Genomic DNA, 17,357 nt, shown 5'->3' on the forward strand with positions numbered 1-17,357 from the left:
GATAGATAGATAGATAGATAGATAGATAGATAAATAGATAGATAGATGATACATAGATAGATAGGAAGATAGTCTGGACTATATGAACCATGGCAAATCTTAACTTTGCCAAAGTTCAATTTTCTCATACGAGTGGCCACCAGCCCTTCATTTCCTTTTCTACCACTTCACAATGCAAGAAGAATGAATACAATAACTTCCCAACCATTAAACACAAAATCCAAGTAGCAAAGGAAGAGAAGAGGGGGGAAAATCAATCAAAGAAACACAAATCCAAAATCAAAACCTGACTGAGGAAAATTCAATCATGAGTTCACAAAGTTTAGCCCTGAGCAGGGATTCTGATTTGTTGGAGAGGACCCACGGCCTTAAGAAAGAAACTTTGCAAGATCAGGAAACACTTAACATTTTGCTCATCCTGTCTAAGAGGGACCGTGAGATTCAGAACTAAATGACAATCTGACCAAATTTAATTGCTAATGTCCAGAGTCAGTTGTACCAAAACTTTTAGGTTAGAAGCTTACAGTTTAGCAATACCTATCAAAAAAGACCTTCAGATATACTGAAAATGTACCCCGATTATATGCACAAGGATAATAAGTTGTAACAGTGTTTTTAGTGACAAAAATCTGGAAAATACTTAAATGTTAATTAATATGAGTCTGGGTAAATAAAGAAATATCCATTAAATGAAAGCTGTGCATCCTTTAAAAAGAATAAAGCAGATTGATTCAGAGGCACTTTTATATCTGTAAGGGTTGAGATAGAAGGACTTCATATATGTATCTCAAGGTCATGCCCCTTGCTTTTTTCACTTTTATATTAAATATATATATATATATACTTTTTTACTTATATATTTCACTTATAGATAAAATATATTTTTAAGGAAAAAGAAAACAAAGGGCAGGATAGTGTGTCTTCTGTGTAAATTGTCTTAAAAGAACATTGGTAAATAAATAGAACTGTACTGGTAAATAAATAGAATATTTTTCTGGAAGTACATACAAGAAATCTGTAACAGTTGTTACCATTATGAAGAGGAAATAAAGTAGGAGACTGGGAAGAGGAGAATTTTACTTTTCATTTTATTCCTTTCTATACTGTTGGATTCTCTCTCAAGTAAAATATCACTTTTAGTGTGTGTGTGTGTGTGTGTGTGTGTGTGTGTGTGTATCAACAGAAGTAATCTAGAGAGTAGGATTATGAGCCATTTTGTTTTTCTTTTGTAAGTCTTTATTATAAAAAACACTCAATGTTTTAAAAATATAGGAAGCGGGATAAACCATCTCAAAATGGCTAGCAGGGTGCCTGGCACATGGCAGACAATAAATAGTAGTTAAATCTTTAAAGATAGAGTTTTATGAATTGAAAAAGAAAAGAATTCACTAAAAAGAATTCAATTTTATAAATTGAAAAGGAAAAGAGTTCACTACACATATGTCTATTTTTCAGCAGGCAAGCCTCTGGGTGATTTTCCATACCAGTCTTTTTTTTTTTTTTTTTAGTTAATGAGGCCTGGTGATAGGTCTGCTTCTCAGCTTGGCTCACCACACCCTAAAGAGATGAATCTTGGAGAACCTTGAAATCAGGCAGAGGAGATTAGACACAGTAGAATAGAACCTGGAGATCTCTGTTGATTCTTGAGCAAGGTGAGACTGATATTTTGAGAAGGTTAGTCTGGCTGAGGTGTGCAAGGTGGACTGAAGGGGACAGAGAATTAGAAATTGAAATGAGTTAGGAGGCTGTTGCAAGCCTTATAGGGCCCTGGACAAGAATGGTGGCAGCAGGATTGAAGGAGAAAAATAGATGGAGATGGAAGGAGGCACAGCAACCTCTGGTTTCTCTAACTGTGAAGTGGCCATTGGCGTTGAATTTAGATACCACTCTGATTTGAATTAATTTTTATTTTTAAAATTTTTTTAAATTTTTAGTTTGTGTGTGTGTGGTACTTGGGCCTCACTGTTGTGGCCTCTCCCGTTGTGGAGCACAGGCTCAGCAGCCATGGCTCACGGGCCCAGCCGCTCAGCGGCATGTGGGATCCTCCCGGACCAGGGCACAAACCTGTGTCCCCTGCATTGGCAGGCAGACTCTCAATCACTGCGCCACCAGGGAAGCCCTATTTATTTTTAATTAATTAATTTATTTTTGTCTGTGTTGGGTCTTCGTTGCTGCGCACGGGCTTCCTCTAGTTGCGGCAAGCGGGGGCTACTCTTCGTTGCAGTGGGCATGCTTCTCATTGCGGTGGCTTCTCTCTTTGTGGAGCATGGGCTCTGGGCACGGTCTTCAGTAGTTGTGGCGCGACGGCTCATTGGTTGTGGCTCACGGGCTCTAGAGCACAGGCTCAGTAGTTATGGCGCACCAGCTTAGCTGCTCCGTGGCATGTGGGATCTTCCCGGACCAGGGCTCGAACCCGTGTCCCCTGAATTGGCAGGTGGATTCTTAACCACTGTGCCACCGGGGAAGTCCCTGAATTAATTTTTAAACAAGAGTATAATGAGTAATGGTTCCCATTTATTGAATACCTACTATATACCATTTATATTGTTTGCATAGTTCACAAATATTCAGAACCCCAAAAGGTAGTTATCCCCATTTTCAAAGCAAGAAACCAACGTTCATGCAGATTAAATAACTTGGCATTCTCTGATACATTTTGATGCTCCTGAATCCTACTAAAATATTTGACTAAAATTTGAAAACCCCAAATAATTTGAGGATCTTTAATACATTTGCTACATTTATTTAATAGAACCATATAAAATTGATTCTGGAAAAGAGCCAAGAAATCATTTGATCTAATTTCCTCATGATATTTTTCCTCTGCTTTTAGGACAAAACTCTACCCTAGCTTCCCTTCCCCACCAGATCCCTAACTGGTGTAGATTCCTGAGAGATGCCTTCTTTGATCTCCCTATAAGCTCTTCCCAGGCACTCCCACTGCTTCCTCTAGCTCCTCTGGGCAGATAGGAAAATCCAGCTGGTCTCTAGCTCCGCCTCCTGATCCACAATCTCAGCTGCCTGAAGGACATGGCCACTTGCCTCTGCCTGGTGCCAGCTCTGACCCAGTGTGGCCTAAACGCTTCAGCAGCTCCCCGTCCCAGGCTGCCTATTCCTGTGTTGGTGGCCTCATCCTCCCAGTCGCTCAGGCAGGAAGGTCTCAACACACCTTTGATTACTTTTTGCCATAACCACCCCCTTCTATCCCCATCCAGGTTCAGGCGATCTTCTACCTGCAATAACATCAAAACTTTCCCTCCAGTCCATTGCTGTGGCTGCTTGCCTTGTTCTCCTCTGCTCAGCACCTCTCATCTGCTACAGCCCTGAGGCCTGGGACTTGGCCACCTTCCTTGGCTGCTGCTCACTTCTGACTCCTTTTGCACCTCCACTACGGATTAACCCTCTGTGTACACAGCCCTGATTATGTTACCCACCTGCTTAAGGCATTGCCCCGTTTGGGCGTTCCCCACTTTTCTTACTCTCTTGTCTACATTTCCCTATCTTTTCCCCATCACCCCCCACAGAAAACCATTCTACTATGTTTAAAGTATCTTTTAATTTCTATGTGATTGCAAAATCTATTAATTTTTAAAATTTTCATAAATAATATTCTTTTAGATCTCACTTCCTTATTTCTCTCAGAACTATGTTTTTAAGATCTGTCCTTATTGTTATGTGTCCATATAATCCACTGTCTCTTACTGCTGCAGAGCGCCCCATGGAGTATGTCTACCACATTTTCTCTATCAACTCTTCCAGTCAGTGATGAATGCCCACACTGTTTCTAATGTTCCATCATACTTGTCATGGTCTCTGATAGACCTGTGTGAGAATTTCTTTTGGATGAATACCCAGAAACAGAGTTGCTGGTTCTCATGATGTGTAACCTTAACTGGCTTAAGAAGTACCAGGCTGCTCTTCAGAATGGATGCCCTAGGTCACACCCCACCAGCTGGGCACCAACCACCTAAGCCCTCCATCCTGGCCAACCCTTAGCATTATTCAACTTTCCATGACTGGCCAGAGTATCGAGTATAAAGTGATTATCTCATTATTGCTTTAATTTGCCTTTCTCTGAATACTAGTATTTATGAGCATCTCTACATATGTATGTTAATTTTGTTGCTTACTTTCTATAATCCCTCCCCCTACACTGTTTACAGAGTAAAATTTACCTCCTCCCCAGTTTGGTATTCAAGACCTCCAGTAAGCCGGCCTCAAAATCCCACCCCTGAAAAGTCATTTCCCATTTCTGGCCTTGGACCCTGTGGACCAGCCACCACTCACAATTCTCCTTGTCTTTTTCTTGAACCCCACCTCAAGTTGTCCTACAAAAAGGGCTCCGTGGGTCCCTCAGTTAAAATTGACCTTTCCCTCTGACCTTCCAGATAATTCATCTGCACCTTTCTCCACTGCCTACCACAGCTTGCCTTCATTATAATGTATGTCTTCTCACAGAGCATAAGGACCTGGTTCCCATTTCTGCAAACTCATATACATGCCTCCATCTATGAACAGTTGCCAGGCTTCTTGTTTAAATATTTATTATTTATTTATTTATTTTGGCTGCATCGAGTCTTAGTTGTGGCATTCAGGACCTTTTTAGTTGCAGCGTGGGGACTCTTAGTTGCAGCATGCATGTGGGATCTATTTCCCAGACCAGGAATCTAACCCAGACCCCTTGCATTGGGAGCGTGGAGTCTTACCTACTGGGCCACCAGGGAAGTCCCAGCCAGGCTTCTTGTTGAACAAAACAGTAAGAATTTTTTAATTTGAGTGATGATTTTACTTTATTCTTTGTAATTTTCTCTATTGCAGTGGTTTTCAGTTGCAGGTTGTAACCCATGAGCAGGTGACAAAATCAATTTAGAGAATGGGAACCAGTATCTTTTATTGATGAAACAGAATAGGATTGAAAATATCAAGGTGCATCCCAAACCAAAAAAATATCCTTTTGTATAACTTGTTTCAATTTTTTAGATATGTGTGAATGTGTAGCAGGTAGTAATAGAAAATTATATCTTTCTATAGTTTGGAGTCAGCAGAAATCAGAGCTACTATATAGTGATAGCGTATCTCTACATGTAATTATTGTGAGTGTGTGTTTTTCTTTTGAAACAATGAATCTAATACAAAAAGAAAACACAAGACCCAGGCTCAAGTTCCACTTCTGCTGTCTTCTGGCTGTATGACCTACGTTCCCAGGTGTCTCTCCCTCAGCAGCTTTAGTTTCTTCAGCTGTTCAACAGAAATTTTAAACGCCCTTCTTCCCATCCTGGGATACTGTGAAATTGAATGAGCGAAAAGATGAGCCATAAACCATCTAGGGACATGAGTATTCTTTTTTTTTCTTTGCGGTACACGGGCCTCTCACTGTTGTGGCTTCTCCCGTTGCGGAGCACAGGCTCTGGACGCACAGGCTCAGCGGCCATGGCTCACGGGCCCAGCCGCTCCGCGGCATGTGGGATCTTCCCGGACCAGGGCACGAACCCACATCCCCTGAATCGGCAGGCGGACTCTCAACCACTGCGCCACCAGGGAAGCCCTGGGAAGCCCTGAAACCTGGGTATTCTTATTTCCTGGGGTGCACAGTCTAGAAGCTGGCTGTGTGTTGAAAATTATTCACCAATTTGTATGTGTGTGTGCGTGTCATTCTTTTTTCCATGACATAATTATAACTGGGACTTACATCAATTCACATTAATGTCACTAATATTTACATCACTGATATTAATGATGCTACTAATATTGATTTATGACCATATGTAAGGCTCTGTTCTAAGCACTTTGTGTGGGCTGTATTATCTCTTTTCATCCTCACAGCAATCCTGAAGTGGGTGCAATTAGGATCCTGCTTTACACATGAAGAAATGGAGATCACAGTCTTTTCTCTTTGCAGCCTTTTCCTGGTTAAGGGTCAGGAGTCCTGGCCCTACCCTGTAAGGGGTCTCAGGTATCAGCCCCAGTTCATTGCAGTGAGGACCCTAGACTTCTGTTTCCCAACCCCTTTCTCTCCTCTACTATCCTTCCTCCCCTTCCTACTGCTCTTTATACATACTTCACTCTCTGCTCCTGACCACATCCCAGCTCCATACCATATCCCCAAAAATCCTGTCAGTAGGGCTGAATCTGATGTCTTTGTGGGTATAGAAACAGACACTCCTTCCCAGATGCTCTGCATTCAGGAACAGACTGGGGGCACTGGCGGGAATGTAGCTCAGTGAACTCTTCTCTCAGTTCCTGTCACCAGGAGCAGGCTGTTTGGGACTGTGGCTATTCATGGGCAAGGGGTACCTGGGCTTTCCAGGCACCCTGCCCACAGTTTCCTGCTCCCATGTTCTGGGACGCCCCCCAAGGACTTTGGAAGTTCTTCCCAGATATCCAGTCCAGGCCAGCTCTTGATCTGTAACTTCAAGTACCCCAAGAACTGGGAGCATCTTCTGCTCAGCTCCCTCATATAAGGCAGAGTTGAAGACCAGGAGAATTAATTGGTCCCTCATCAAGCATTTCCTGACCATCTATGGTGTTCCAGGCACTGCTTGGGTGCTGGTGCCACAGAGATGAACAAGGACCAGTTCTCACCCTGAGGAACGATGTCAGCCTAATGCCAAGGGTAGGGAATAGGAAGGGGTGTTAGGATAGGATGAGGGAGAAGCAAGGAGGGCCTAAAGAGATAAAAGCAAAGAGGAGAAAGGGAAGAAAGGATGAGCAGGGATTCTCAGGGTTACCAAAAAAGGGGAGGACATTCTGGAGAGAAGAAATGGACTGTGTGAAGACATTGTATACTTGGGAATTGCAGATGTTCTGAGGGGCTAGAAACTTCTGTTCAGTTGGCAGTGCACCTGAAACCTGGGGGTGGGGGGGGCTCTGGGAAATACCAGGAAATAGATGTGTAGTAAAATAATTTTTATTGGGATTTTTAAATTTAATAACTATTAATAGAGTAACTAAAAGTAATTGAATACTTATTCTGGACCAGACATTGTGCTAGCTACTTTATAGAAACTGTCACTTTTAATAGTTCCAACAACATTATTAGCAAGATACTGTTGTCCCCATTTTACAAATGGGAAAATGAGGCCTACAGAGGTTTACTTGCTGAAGTCAGATACCTGTTATATGGGCGAGACCAGGATTCATACTCAGTTTTGTCTAACTCCAGAGTCCCTACCAGTTATTAACCTGCACTGCTCTGACTACCATGCAAAGGAAGGTGAACTTTATTCTGAAGGGAAATGAGAGGGAGGCAGAAAATTTTTAAGAACGAAAGCAACAGGCTCAAAAAAATGCATTTTAAAAAAGACAGCTGACTCCCTCCCATCAAGCCTCTTAGAGAGCCTCATCCCCCAGAGGGCAGAGAGCAGAAGCAAGAAGAACTACAATCCTGCAGCCTGCAGAACAAAAACCACATTCACAGAAAGATAGACAAGATGAAAAGGCAGAGGGCTATATACCGGATGAAGGAACAACATAAAACCCCAGAAAAACAACTAAATGAAGTGGAGATAGGCAACCTTCCAGAAAAAGGATTAAGAATAATGATAGTGAAGATGATCCAGGACCTTGGAAAAAGAATGGAGGCAAAGATCAAGAAGATGCAAGAAATGTTTAACAAAGACCTAGAAGAATTATAAAACAAACAGAGATGAACAATACAATAACGGAAATGAAAAATACACTAGAAGGAATCAATAGCAGAATAACTGAGTCAGAAGAACGGATAAGTGACCTGGAAGACAGAATGGTGGAATTCACTTCTGCAGAATAGACTAAAGGAAAAAGAATGAAAAGAAATGAAGACAGCCTAAGAGAACTCTGGGACAACGTTAAACGCAACAACATTCACATTATAGGGGTCCCAGACGGAGAAGAGAGAGAGAAAGGACCTGAGAAAATACTTGAAGAGATTATAGTCGAAAACTTCCCTAACGTGGGAAAGGAAATAGCCACCCAAGTCCAGGAAGCGCAGAGAATCCCATACAGCATAAACCCAAGGAGAAACATGCCGAGACACAGTAATCAAATTGGCAAAAATTAAAGACAAAGAAAAATTATTGAAAGCAGCAAGGGAAAAACGACAAAAAATAAAATAAAAAAAAATAAAAAAGACAGCTGTCACACAGAGTGGATGCTTAGTAGCAAAGCAGAGTCAAGTCTGAATATTTAATCTTCTAGAACAGAGTTGGTGAGGGTGTCAGTTAAGACAGGGACCATAGATGGATGGAGAGAGAGTAATAGACTTGAAAGTCAGATAGAGGATTTGATAATACTTGCTGACCCATGAAATTTGGACAAATGAGAAAAAAAAAAGGAACTGCTGACCTGAACAGATGGGGGAGAGGGAGTAAAGGTGCCTTTCAGTAAGATGGGGAATATGGGAGGGGGAAAAAATAGCTTTGGGAAGCAAGATGATGCAGTTTTGGAAAGAAGCTGAGTTTGAAGTGCCTATTATCCATCCAGAAGGACCTGGCCATCAGGCAGTTAGAAATATTGGTGTAGAGCTCAGGACAGGGTTCTAAGAAGATACCAATTTGGGAGCACTTGGCAGACAGCAGAGATATGGAAAGCAGGGAAACCGTGATCTCACTTTAGTTTCAAGGAGAGAAGAAAAAAAAAAAACCAGCCAAGGCCAGCATGGGTGAAACAACCAGAAATATTGATGAGGCCTGGAAGAGAAAGAGAACATGAGAAGGCTGAGATGAGGACCTGGAGAAGGAGAAGGATGATCTGGAGAGGGTGTGAACCCGAAGGCCAAGTCCTCTTCCAAGGAAGCAAAGGTAGAATCGACAGGGCATGTAGTTTCTGTCTGAACACACCCGTGCACCTGTCCCCCACTACCCTCACTAAGGCAGAATTAAACCTGAACAAATACTGTTTTTATGTTCCTAAAAATCCCAGGTTTGGGGCAGACTTTCTCTGAAACCAGTCTAACCACATAGAACCTAATCACTAAAGGAAATGCATTTATTTACCTTGCCCTTAATTTTCCTTTAACTCTCAATCTGAGAGTAGAGAATGATTTAAGTACAGAAATGATTAAATGTTAAAACTTACATTTTACATTGTTCTCTTGCATTGATGAACTTCTTTTATGCTGGTCTCCCAAACAAATAGATTTGAAAGACTGCTGTGAGGGTAGGCCTCTACAGTGACAGGAACACAAAATTTTATGCTATTCCTGACTGGATATCAAAAATGCCACTAAACTTCCCTTGGGATTCATACAGAAAGACTTCCTGGATGTTAAGGGTGCCCAGACTGGTAAAATAAAACAATGTGATCTCAGAGGCAGGCAGAGGATGTGGAGCACTGACACCTGACACGAAATTGCTTTCCAGGGTCTGCTCAGCTGCTCCTGAACCTGAGATGCTAGACAAGTCACTCACCAGAGAACCTCAAGCTGTACCTCAGAGAGCCCTATGTCTGTATGTCCCTGGAAGTTTTACCATCAGGATGGACGAGATGATGGGTGCAAAGTGGGTGCCCCACACACCCCTTGAATTCACTACTTCTTAACTCAGAGTACAGACCCAGGCCCTGGATCCACCCTGCATTGGGGGCCTAAGCAGCTAATAACGGTCTAGGCAGAGACCCAGAGGCATGCTCTGGAAATTGCTGTGACCCTGGAGCAGAAACACACTACAATCTGTAGCAGGAGGGGCCGCAGTCCCTACACTGTTCCCCCCATTTCTAACACATCTCAAAAGACTTAACTAAAGCTTAAAAAACAAACAAACAAACAAAAAGTAAATATCCTTCCTTTTCCCTCTCCCTTCTGTGAATTCTCACTGATCTCTATAATGAATGCTTTTAACCTGGCACTGTGCTGAGACAAAGCAGAAAACATAAGTCTTGGCCTTTTCCAAGTTCAGATAAGTGACTGAGAAGGTTGAGAAGAGGTGTCACCTAAGACCTGTACAGCCTGTGTATCTGAGCTCTGCGGAGATGGGCTCTACAAGACCTTGCCCCACGCCACTGCCCACTAGAGGCCTTGCACTTCCACCTCCCAAATGGTACAAGAATCATCATCTCTAAGGCCTCCATTCTCACTATTTCCTAACAGTGGGTAACTTCCTCTCCCCAAAGGAGGATTATGTTCTGCCTGTTTGATCTCTTCCCCAAACTTGAACTCAGAGCCCCACTTCTGTTCTTTCGCTGAGTAATCCAAAACCTGAGGACTGACTTCCCACATGCCTGAATAAAACATGTAGAGACACTACCAGGTCTGGGCAGAGAATCCAAACACAGGTTGAAGCTTTTAGACATTACTTCGTGGAGTAGAGTGAGTTTCACTGTGAACTCGGCAGGAAAGAAACAACATGTTTAACGGCCAGCTCACGAAAGTGTCCTTAGGATCTGTACAAACACCCTTCCATCCAACCCCTGGGATTTGATTAGAAGCAGAGACCCCAAATTACTGACACTTGAACCCCAGAAGAACCACACTTTCCCCAGCAGAAACGGGGCGGGACCGACCGAGGTGGAGATTTGTCTCCGGAGCCGGAGAGGCACGCGGGGCGGGGCCCTTCCCGGCGGGGGTGAGGAGGTCAGACCTGCGCGCGGCTCTCAGCTGCCTGAAGGCCAGCCCCCGCGCGCTCAAGCCCGCGAATCCTGAGCGTCCCCTAGCGACTCCGCCTGGTCTAACCTCCCCCACCCCACCCCCCGCTCCCGGGACAGATTACAGTTCTGGGCCACGGTCGAGTACGAAGACGCCCTAGAAGAGCCCGACCCTACGGGAGGACCCGTGGCTGCCTCCAAGAAGAGAAACTGGGCGCCCTGGCCGCGCCCAAGAACGCAGCGGCAACCTCGCCAGTCCAGAGAAGCCGACTGACCAAACTCACTCAAAGATCTTGACACCCCGGAAGGCGGCCAGCAAGCAGGGGACTAGGCCGGATACCTGGCCTTTCTTTAGCCTACCTGTTGGAGCCCAACGCCCTGCCCGCTCTAACGGCCTCTCCTCCCGGGGTATGCGAGGGTCCGCCGGGAGAGAACGGACAAGTGGCACAGCTTCTTCCAAGTGCAGTTGTGGGTGGCTCTGAAAAGAGCCTTTGGATATGATGGAACCTCGAGCCGAGCGCACACTTCTTAAGCCCGCTCCCCGCGGATGCGGCGGGCCAGCTGGATGTCTTTGGGCATGATGGTCACGCGCTTGGCGTGGATAGCGCACAGGTTCGTGTCTTCAAACAGCCCCACCAGGTAGGCCTCGCTCGCCTCCTGCAGCGCCATCACGGCCGAGCTCTGGAAGCGCAGGTCGGTCTTGAAGTCCTGCGCGATCTCGCGCACCAGCCGCTGGAAGGGCAGCTTGCGGATCAGCAGCTCGGTCGACTTTTGGTAGCGCCGGATCTCGCGCAGGGCCACGGTGCCCGGCCGGTAGCGGTGTGGCTTCTTGACGCCGCCGGTGGCCGGCGCGCTCTTGCGGGCCGCCTTGGTGGCCAGCTGCTTCCGCGGGGCCTTGCCACCGGTCGACTTGCGGGCAGTCTGCTTTGTACGGGCCATAGCGAACCGAGACACGAGCTCACCGGCGCAGCAATGCGCAAGGAGAGGAGCCGGGATCCGGTCCGCCGCAGCGGTCTTTATAGGCACAGTCTTTTCCCGATTGGGCGGGACAATAATTGAAAGTCCCGCGCTGGCTGTCCATTGGCTGTGACGTCATCGGCCCTGGCGCCACTGATTGGCTTGGGCAGAATCCCCTCTACCGCCGCCCACCCGCCTCCCTTTCTACTTTCTAGTTTGCCAACAGTTTTCCCTGCCTTGTTTTTCCTTTCTTTCAGGGTGAGAGTCAGTTTTGAGCGCAACTGTGTCAGAATGTTCCTCCTCAGCCCTTCGCTCCCTTGACACGCGCTACCCGCGAAACCCTCTTTCTACGCTTTCTAGCTCCCTAATTGAACCTCAACCGTCCTTTTCGCCCCGCCGCCCCCGGAACGCCTTGTTGCCTTCTCAGAGCCCCCTAGCTTAGTTGGCATGACGGATCGTTGTGGGGTTTTTTGTTTTGTTTTGTTTCTGCCTTTCGGTGCTTTTCGGATCGGAAAGTTATCTGCACCCCCCTCCGGGCGCAAGATTCCGCCTCCGAAAGCCTAAATGGGGACCTGTATCTCCGCCGCGAAGGCGCCTTTTTTCCCCGCCCTTTGAGACAGTCGACTCACTTAAGCCAAACCCCAGGTCCGCCACACTCCCGAAAACTGTCCGCTCCCCTAACCGACTGGGGTGAACGGGGCGTGTACGTGTGTGAGAGAGAGGGAACGTCCCCTTGGCACTAGACCTCAAGTGTTGGGCAAAGGCCTGGGGAAACAACTATACTGTAGAGTTGCTCACTAGGCATCCGACTCAGAGTTAAGGAATCGCGGGTCACCTGACGGAGTTCTTAGAACTGAGTCGACCCTGGCGCCCAAGAGGCTTGCTACCTTCACCTGAGTTAATTAACCTCCCGGATTTACAACCCGTCGCCTCCCCGCCGCCAAGCAAAGCATAACACCGGTAAGGTACTGCAAAGATTCCAGAGGATGGGCGAATGGCACTCCCTCTCCCTCTGTACCCCTGGGCCGCACGTCTACTACTGAGAAAGCTGAAATTGAGCACACTAGGTGTTGGGACAACTCTTTCTATTTGAGAAAGTGGGTGGCTCTGAAAAGAGCCTTTGATTTCACAGGTGCCCCTTCGAATAGTGGGCTTGGGAGGGCTTCCGGACACCGGCCTCACTTGCCCTTTGCCTTGTGGTGGCTCTCCGTCTTCTTGGGGAGCAACACGGCCTGGATGTTTGGCAAAACCCCGCCCTGGGCGATGGTGACTTTGCCCAACAGCTTGTTCAGTTCCTCATCATTACGAATGGCCAGCTGCAGATGACGAGGAATGATGCGCGTCTTCTTGTTATCTCGGGCCGCGTTGCCCGCCAGCTCCAGGATTTCTGCGGTCAGGTACTCGAGGACTGCCGCCATATACACGGGCGCGCCGGCCCCCACCCGCTCGGCGTAGTTGCCTTTGCGCAGCAGGCGATGCACTCGCCCCACCGGAAACTGCAGACCTGCGCGGGACGACCGCGACTTGGCCTTGGCGCGGACCTTGCCTCCTTGTTTGCCGCGACCAGACATGACAGCCACTGGCACACCGAATTGCTCCCGCTTGACAGCTAACAAAGTCGCCCTCAACAGCCCCGCTTCACCCTTTTATAGGCAGAACGGCGATTGTCTACGGAGCAATTTGATTGGCTACAACACATCTTTGTCCTGATGACCAATAGGATAGCTCAACCAGAATCCACTCATTTACATAACCTCGTCCCCCTCGCAAGAGAGCCACTGAAAACTCGCGAATCGCAACGTGGCGTAATCCGAACCTTAATTTGCGTACAGCCTCTATAAGTACCGAGTCGCTTCCGGTAGTCTCTGTGCCACTGCTGTGTTTGCGTTCGTGGTGGTTTCTGCAGTTCGTGCTTGCCGTTATGCCTGAGCCGGCAAAATCCGCCCCGGCGTCCAAGAAGGGCTCGAAGAAAGCTGTCACCAAAGCCCAGAAGAAGGACGGCAGGAAGCGCAAGCGCAGCCGCAAGGAGAGCTATTCCATCTACGTGTACAAGGTACTGAAGCAAGTGCACCCGGACACCGGCATCTCGTCCAAGGCTATGGGCATCATGAACTCGTTCGTCAACGACATCTTCGAGCGCATCGCGGGCGAAGCGTCGCGTCTGGCGCATTACAACAAGCGCTCGACCATCACGTCCCGGGAGATCCAGACGGCCGTGCGCCTGCTGCTGCCCGGCGAGCTGGCCAAGCACGCCGTGTCCGAGGGCACCAAGGCGGTCACCAAGTACACCAGCTCCAAGTGAGCCCCTGCCGGGACGCGGCGCTCGCACGAGTCGCCGGGCCGCTTGACTTTCCAAAGGCTCTTTTCAGAGCCACCCACCTGCTCAGTGGAAGAAGCTGTCACGTTGTTTTACACGGTTTTTTTGTAGTTCCACTTGGCTTTTTGGTTTCCTTATCTAGTTAATGTTAAGAGCGTTCACAGTCGTTAAGTACAAACAGCCATTTCTTTCAGATAAGTGACGGATTATTCTTACCTCGTTTTGGAGAACTTAATGGAGTATAGATGTGCTGCGATTTGTCAGCACTCTTGAGACTGGCTGTTTCGATGATGTTGCTTTTTATGAATTTATGTATGCAAGGTAAAGTTCGAATATTAAACGTGCGACCATCTGGTGTTCCCAAGTGGTAAAACAGTGCTGGTACTTAATTTTTTGTATTGTGTGCTCGGTGTTGTTACAAAAAAGGGATAACTCAACGTTCACTTGTTACTAACAAATTCCTTGGGTTTGTGTATCTTGCATTCACAAACACCTGCGTACCCAGTTTATGTGTAGATTCCCCAATAGGGAAATTGGAGCTTGGTCTTGATACCTAGGAATTAACCATTATTCTGGTGGCTGCTGTCTGCCTCATCTTAGGTCAAATCACATAAAACTTGCCTAATACTCGGTGATAATGTTCTCTCCAGAGAATTACCTCTTAGAAAAGCTTGCCCAATTTAAAAGACATGTCCATACAATGGAAATAAGATGCATAATTTCCGAAGCAGGAAAATATTTGAAATGTTCGAGGAGCAGAAAGCCCCAATATAGCTGGGAATTCAAAGGAGACTGGCTTCAGAGGTTAGTGTCGGAGCTTTGGGAACCCTTGGATTGCTTTCTGTAGGGACATGAATAACAGGACCTCATTAACCTTAAAGTAGATCACTCTGGTTGCTACGGTGAATCAAAGATTCTAGATTGTCCATAGTAGAAGCAAGGGAACCAATTAGGAGGGCTATTACAGCGTTGCAGGCTGGAGCAGTGACTCAGAGTCTCTTCCAGACCAGCAGTATTAGCATTACCTGAGAATTTATTAAAGGTGGAATCTTCAGACCCTAATAATTTATGTTAACGAGCCCTCTGGGTGATTCTGATGCATGCTAAAGTGTGAGAACCACTGGGTAGTCTAGACATGCTGGATTGGAGAACAGTGATAATAATGGAGATGGTGAGAAATGTTGCGATTAGGATTATATTTTGGATGTAGTACTGTGGATAGGAGCAAAACCCCTAGGTTTTTAGCCTGAGCAACTGCGTAAACAGTGGTGCTGTTGATTAGGATTGAACACTGGGAGGAGGGATGAATTGAGGCATTGAAGGGAGATCCAGAATTCTGATTTAAGATTGAGAACCTTCAATATATGGAATTGATATTCAACATTCAACTCGATAAGTGGAGTTGGCAGTGTGAAAGACGCATCTAGGGCTCAGCGAAGAGAACACGAACCTGCTTTTTTTTTTTTTTTTGCGGTACGCGGGCCTCTCACTGCTGTGGCCTCTCCCGTTGAGGAGCACAGGCTCCGGACACGCAGGCTCAGCGGCCATGGCTCACGGGCCCAGCCGCTCCGCGGCATGTGGGATCTTCCCGGACCGGGGCACGAACCCGTGTTCCCTGCATCAGCAGGCGGACTCTCAACCACTGCGCCACCAGGGAAGCCCGAACCTGCTATTAAAAATGCACACGCTAAAAACTGAGAAGTATGTTTTATTCGGTGGACTTAGCTGAGGACTTAAGCCTGGGATACAGCCTCTCAGATCTAAGGGACTGTTCCGAAGAGGTAAGGGAGGAGCCAGGATATATAGGAGTTTTTGATGAAAAACAAAAAAAAACAAACATAGTCGAACATCAAAAGATTACTGCTAATCACAAAAACAGACATCTCAAGTTAATGATTTTAGTGCTTTCCTGGGTATGGGAAAAATGCAAGAGTTTGGGCTTATTGAAACCATTTCTTTGATATGCACCTTAACTATGTAGGGCCATTATCTTGTTTTTCTCCATCCTGAATCTCCTCAGGGTGAACCGTCAGGGGTGGCTGCAGTGGCTGAGGGCCTTTTGGCCACCACATCTTTTGCTTACCGAAATGGCAGGCGACAGACATTCTTTGTCCACACACTAAACACAGCAGTGAGGATAAAGGCTATCACCTTATTCTTCTAGACTTTATTTCTCCTTATGTTTCCTTAACGTATTCTTTGAGATTTGATTTTGTATGTGTTTATGTAGTATAACTTAGTAGTGATAGCCCTATAATGTATGTTATTGACTATGTAGCATTTTTCTTATTCTGTTTTTCTAATTTTATGCTGATTTTCATTAAGGAGCTCACCTAATCCCTTATGTAGGTGGAGCTCAAACTTGACTGCCCATAGGTACCTGGAGAACTTTTAGAAATACTGATGTCTGGGTGCCATCCCCAGAAATTCTGATTTAAGTGATTTGGGACACAGTCATCACTTGGAATTTTAGAAAAAGTTCCCCAGGTGACTCTAATGAGCAGTCAAGTTTGAGAGCCATTGCCACATGTGTTTCCCAGAAAACAGATCTTATCTACAGTTCTTAGCGTTGGCATGATTGGTTTAAATGTAGCTCCAACCACTTCCCACGCTGATTAGCTCAGGAATCTAGACCAATCTAATCAGCACAAACGTTTCAGAAATTGAACTACTGGGAATGTAGATTGCTCTTATCTTTTGGTACAGAATCTTCTTTGCTTTCAAGAGGCTGCAGCAGAGTGTAGTGTTATGTGGGTGTGAAGGCAAGAATGATTGTAGACCACAGGAGGGCAACTGCTGAGAGGAAGAATTGGAAAGTTGAGCCACTCATGGAGTTCAGCCAGCCTCAGAGCCCTACTTGGATCTTGAAATATTTGAGAAATAATAATTTCCCAGAATAAAGGGAAAGATGAGATAGACCTTTTATGTTGGAAGGTCTCAAAGAGGCCAAATAGGGTAGATAAGGAAAAATAGAGGTGCTCCAACTACACATTTGGATTAAATGTCCACGTTTAAAAAGCAGTATTTGACCAGGGCCAAAGATTACTGTTGCCATTAAAATGAAGGACAGTCTAGGATTTTTAAAAATCTGAAATTTTATTTAAAAATTAAATAATTATATTATTAAAAATTTTAGTTTGCATTAGTTTCTTAGGGCTGCCATAACAAATTCCCACAAACTGAGTGGCTTAAAACAATGGAAATTTATTCTGTCATCATTTCTGGAGGCTAGAAGTCTAAAGTCAATGTATTGGCAGGCCCCTGTCCCTCTACAGGCTCTTGGCCAGGATCCTTCCTTGTTTTTCAGCTTCTGTTAGCCCCAGGTATTATTTGGATTATGACAAACCCTGACATTTATCTCGGTTTTCTTCCTGTGCATTTCTACATTTTATTATAAGGACACCTGTCATACTGCATTAGAGCCCACCCTAATGACCTTATTTTAACTTGATTACATCTACAAAGACCCTATTTTCAAATAAGGCCACATTCTAAGGCACTGGGGAGTTAGACTTCAATATATCTT

At 45.7% G+C, this 17,357-nt stretch overlaps 3 protein-coding genes across 3 annotated transcripts; 1 reads left to right on the forward strand and 2 right to left on the reverse strand.

The window, feature by feature from the left end:
* Window positions 1–10,711: 10,711 nt before the first annotated feature.
* LOC136794295 (histone H3) lies at window positions 10,712–12,544 on the reverse strand. Its single transcript, XM_067035213.1, has one exon. The coding sequence runs from the start codon at window positions 11,494–11,496 to the stop codon at window positions 11,086–11,088; it is 411 nt and encodes a 136-aa protein (XP_066891314.1). The 5' UTR covers window positions 11,497–12,544; the 3' UTR covers window positions 10,712–11,085.
* LOC131764649 (histone H2B type 2-E-like) lies at window positions 10,712–14,204 on the forward strand. The gene has a single exon (XM_067035230.1). The coding sequence runs from the start codon at window positions 13,436–13,438 to the stop codon at window positions 13,814–13,816; it is 381 nt and encodes a 126-aa protein (XP_066891331.1). The 5' UTR covers window positions 10,712–13,435; the 3' UTR covers window positions 13,817–14,204.
* H2AC19 (H2A clustered histone 19) lies at window positions 12,693–13,085 on the reverse strand. The gene has a single exon (XM_059078093.2). The coding sequence runs from the start codon at window positions 13,083–13,085 to the stop codon at window positions 12,693–12,695; it is 393 nt and encodes a 130-aa protein (XP_058934076.1).
* Window positions 14,205–17,357: the final 3,153 nt, after the last annotated feature.

The sequence above is a fragment of the Kogia breviceps genome, chromosome 1 (assembly GCF_026419965.1).
Source record: "Kogia breviceps isolate mKogBre1 chromosome 1, mKogBre1 haplotype 1, whole genome shotgun sequence".
In the NCBI taxonomy this organism is placed as follows: Eukaryota; Metazoa; Chordata; class Mammalia; order Artiodactyla; family Physeteridae; genus Kogia; species Kogia breviceps.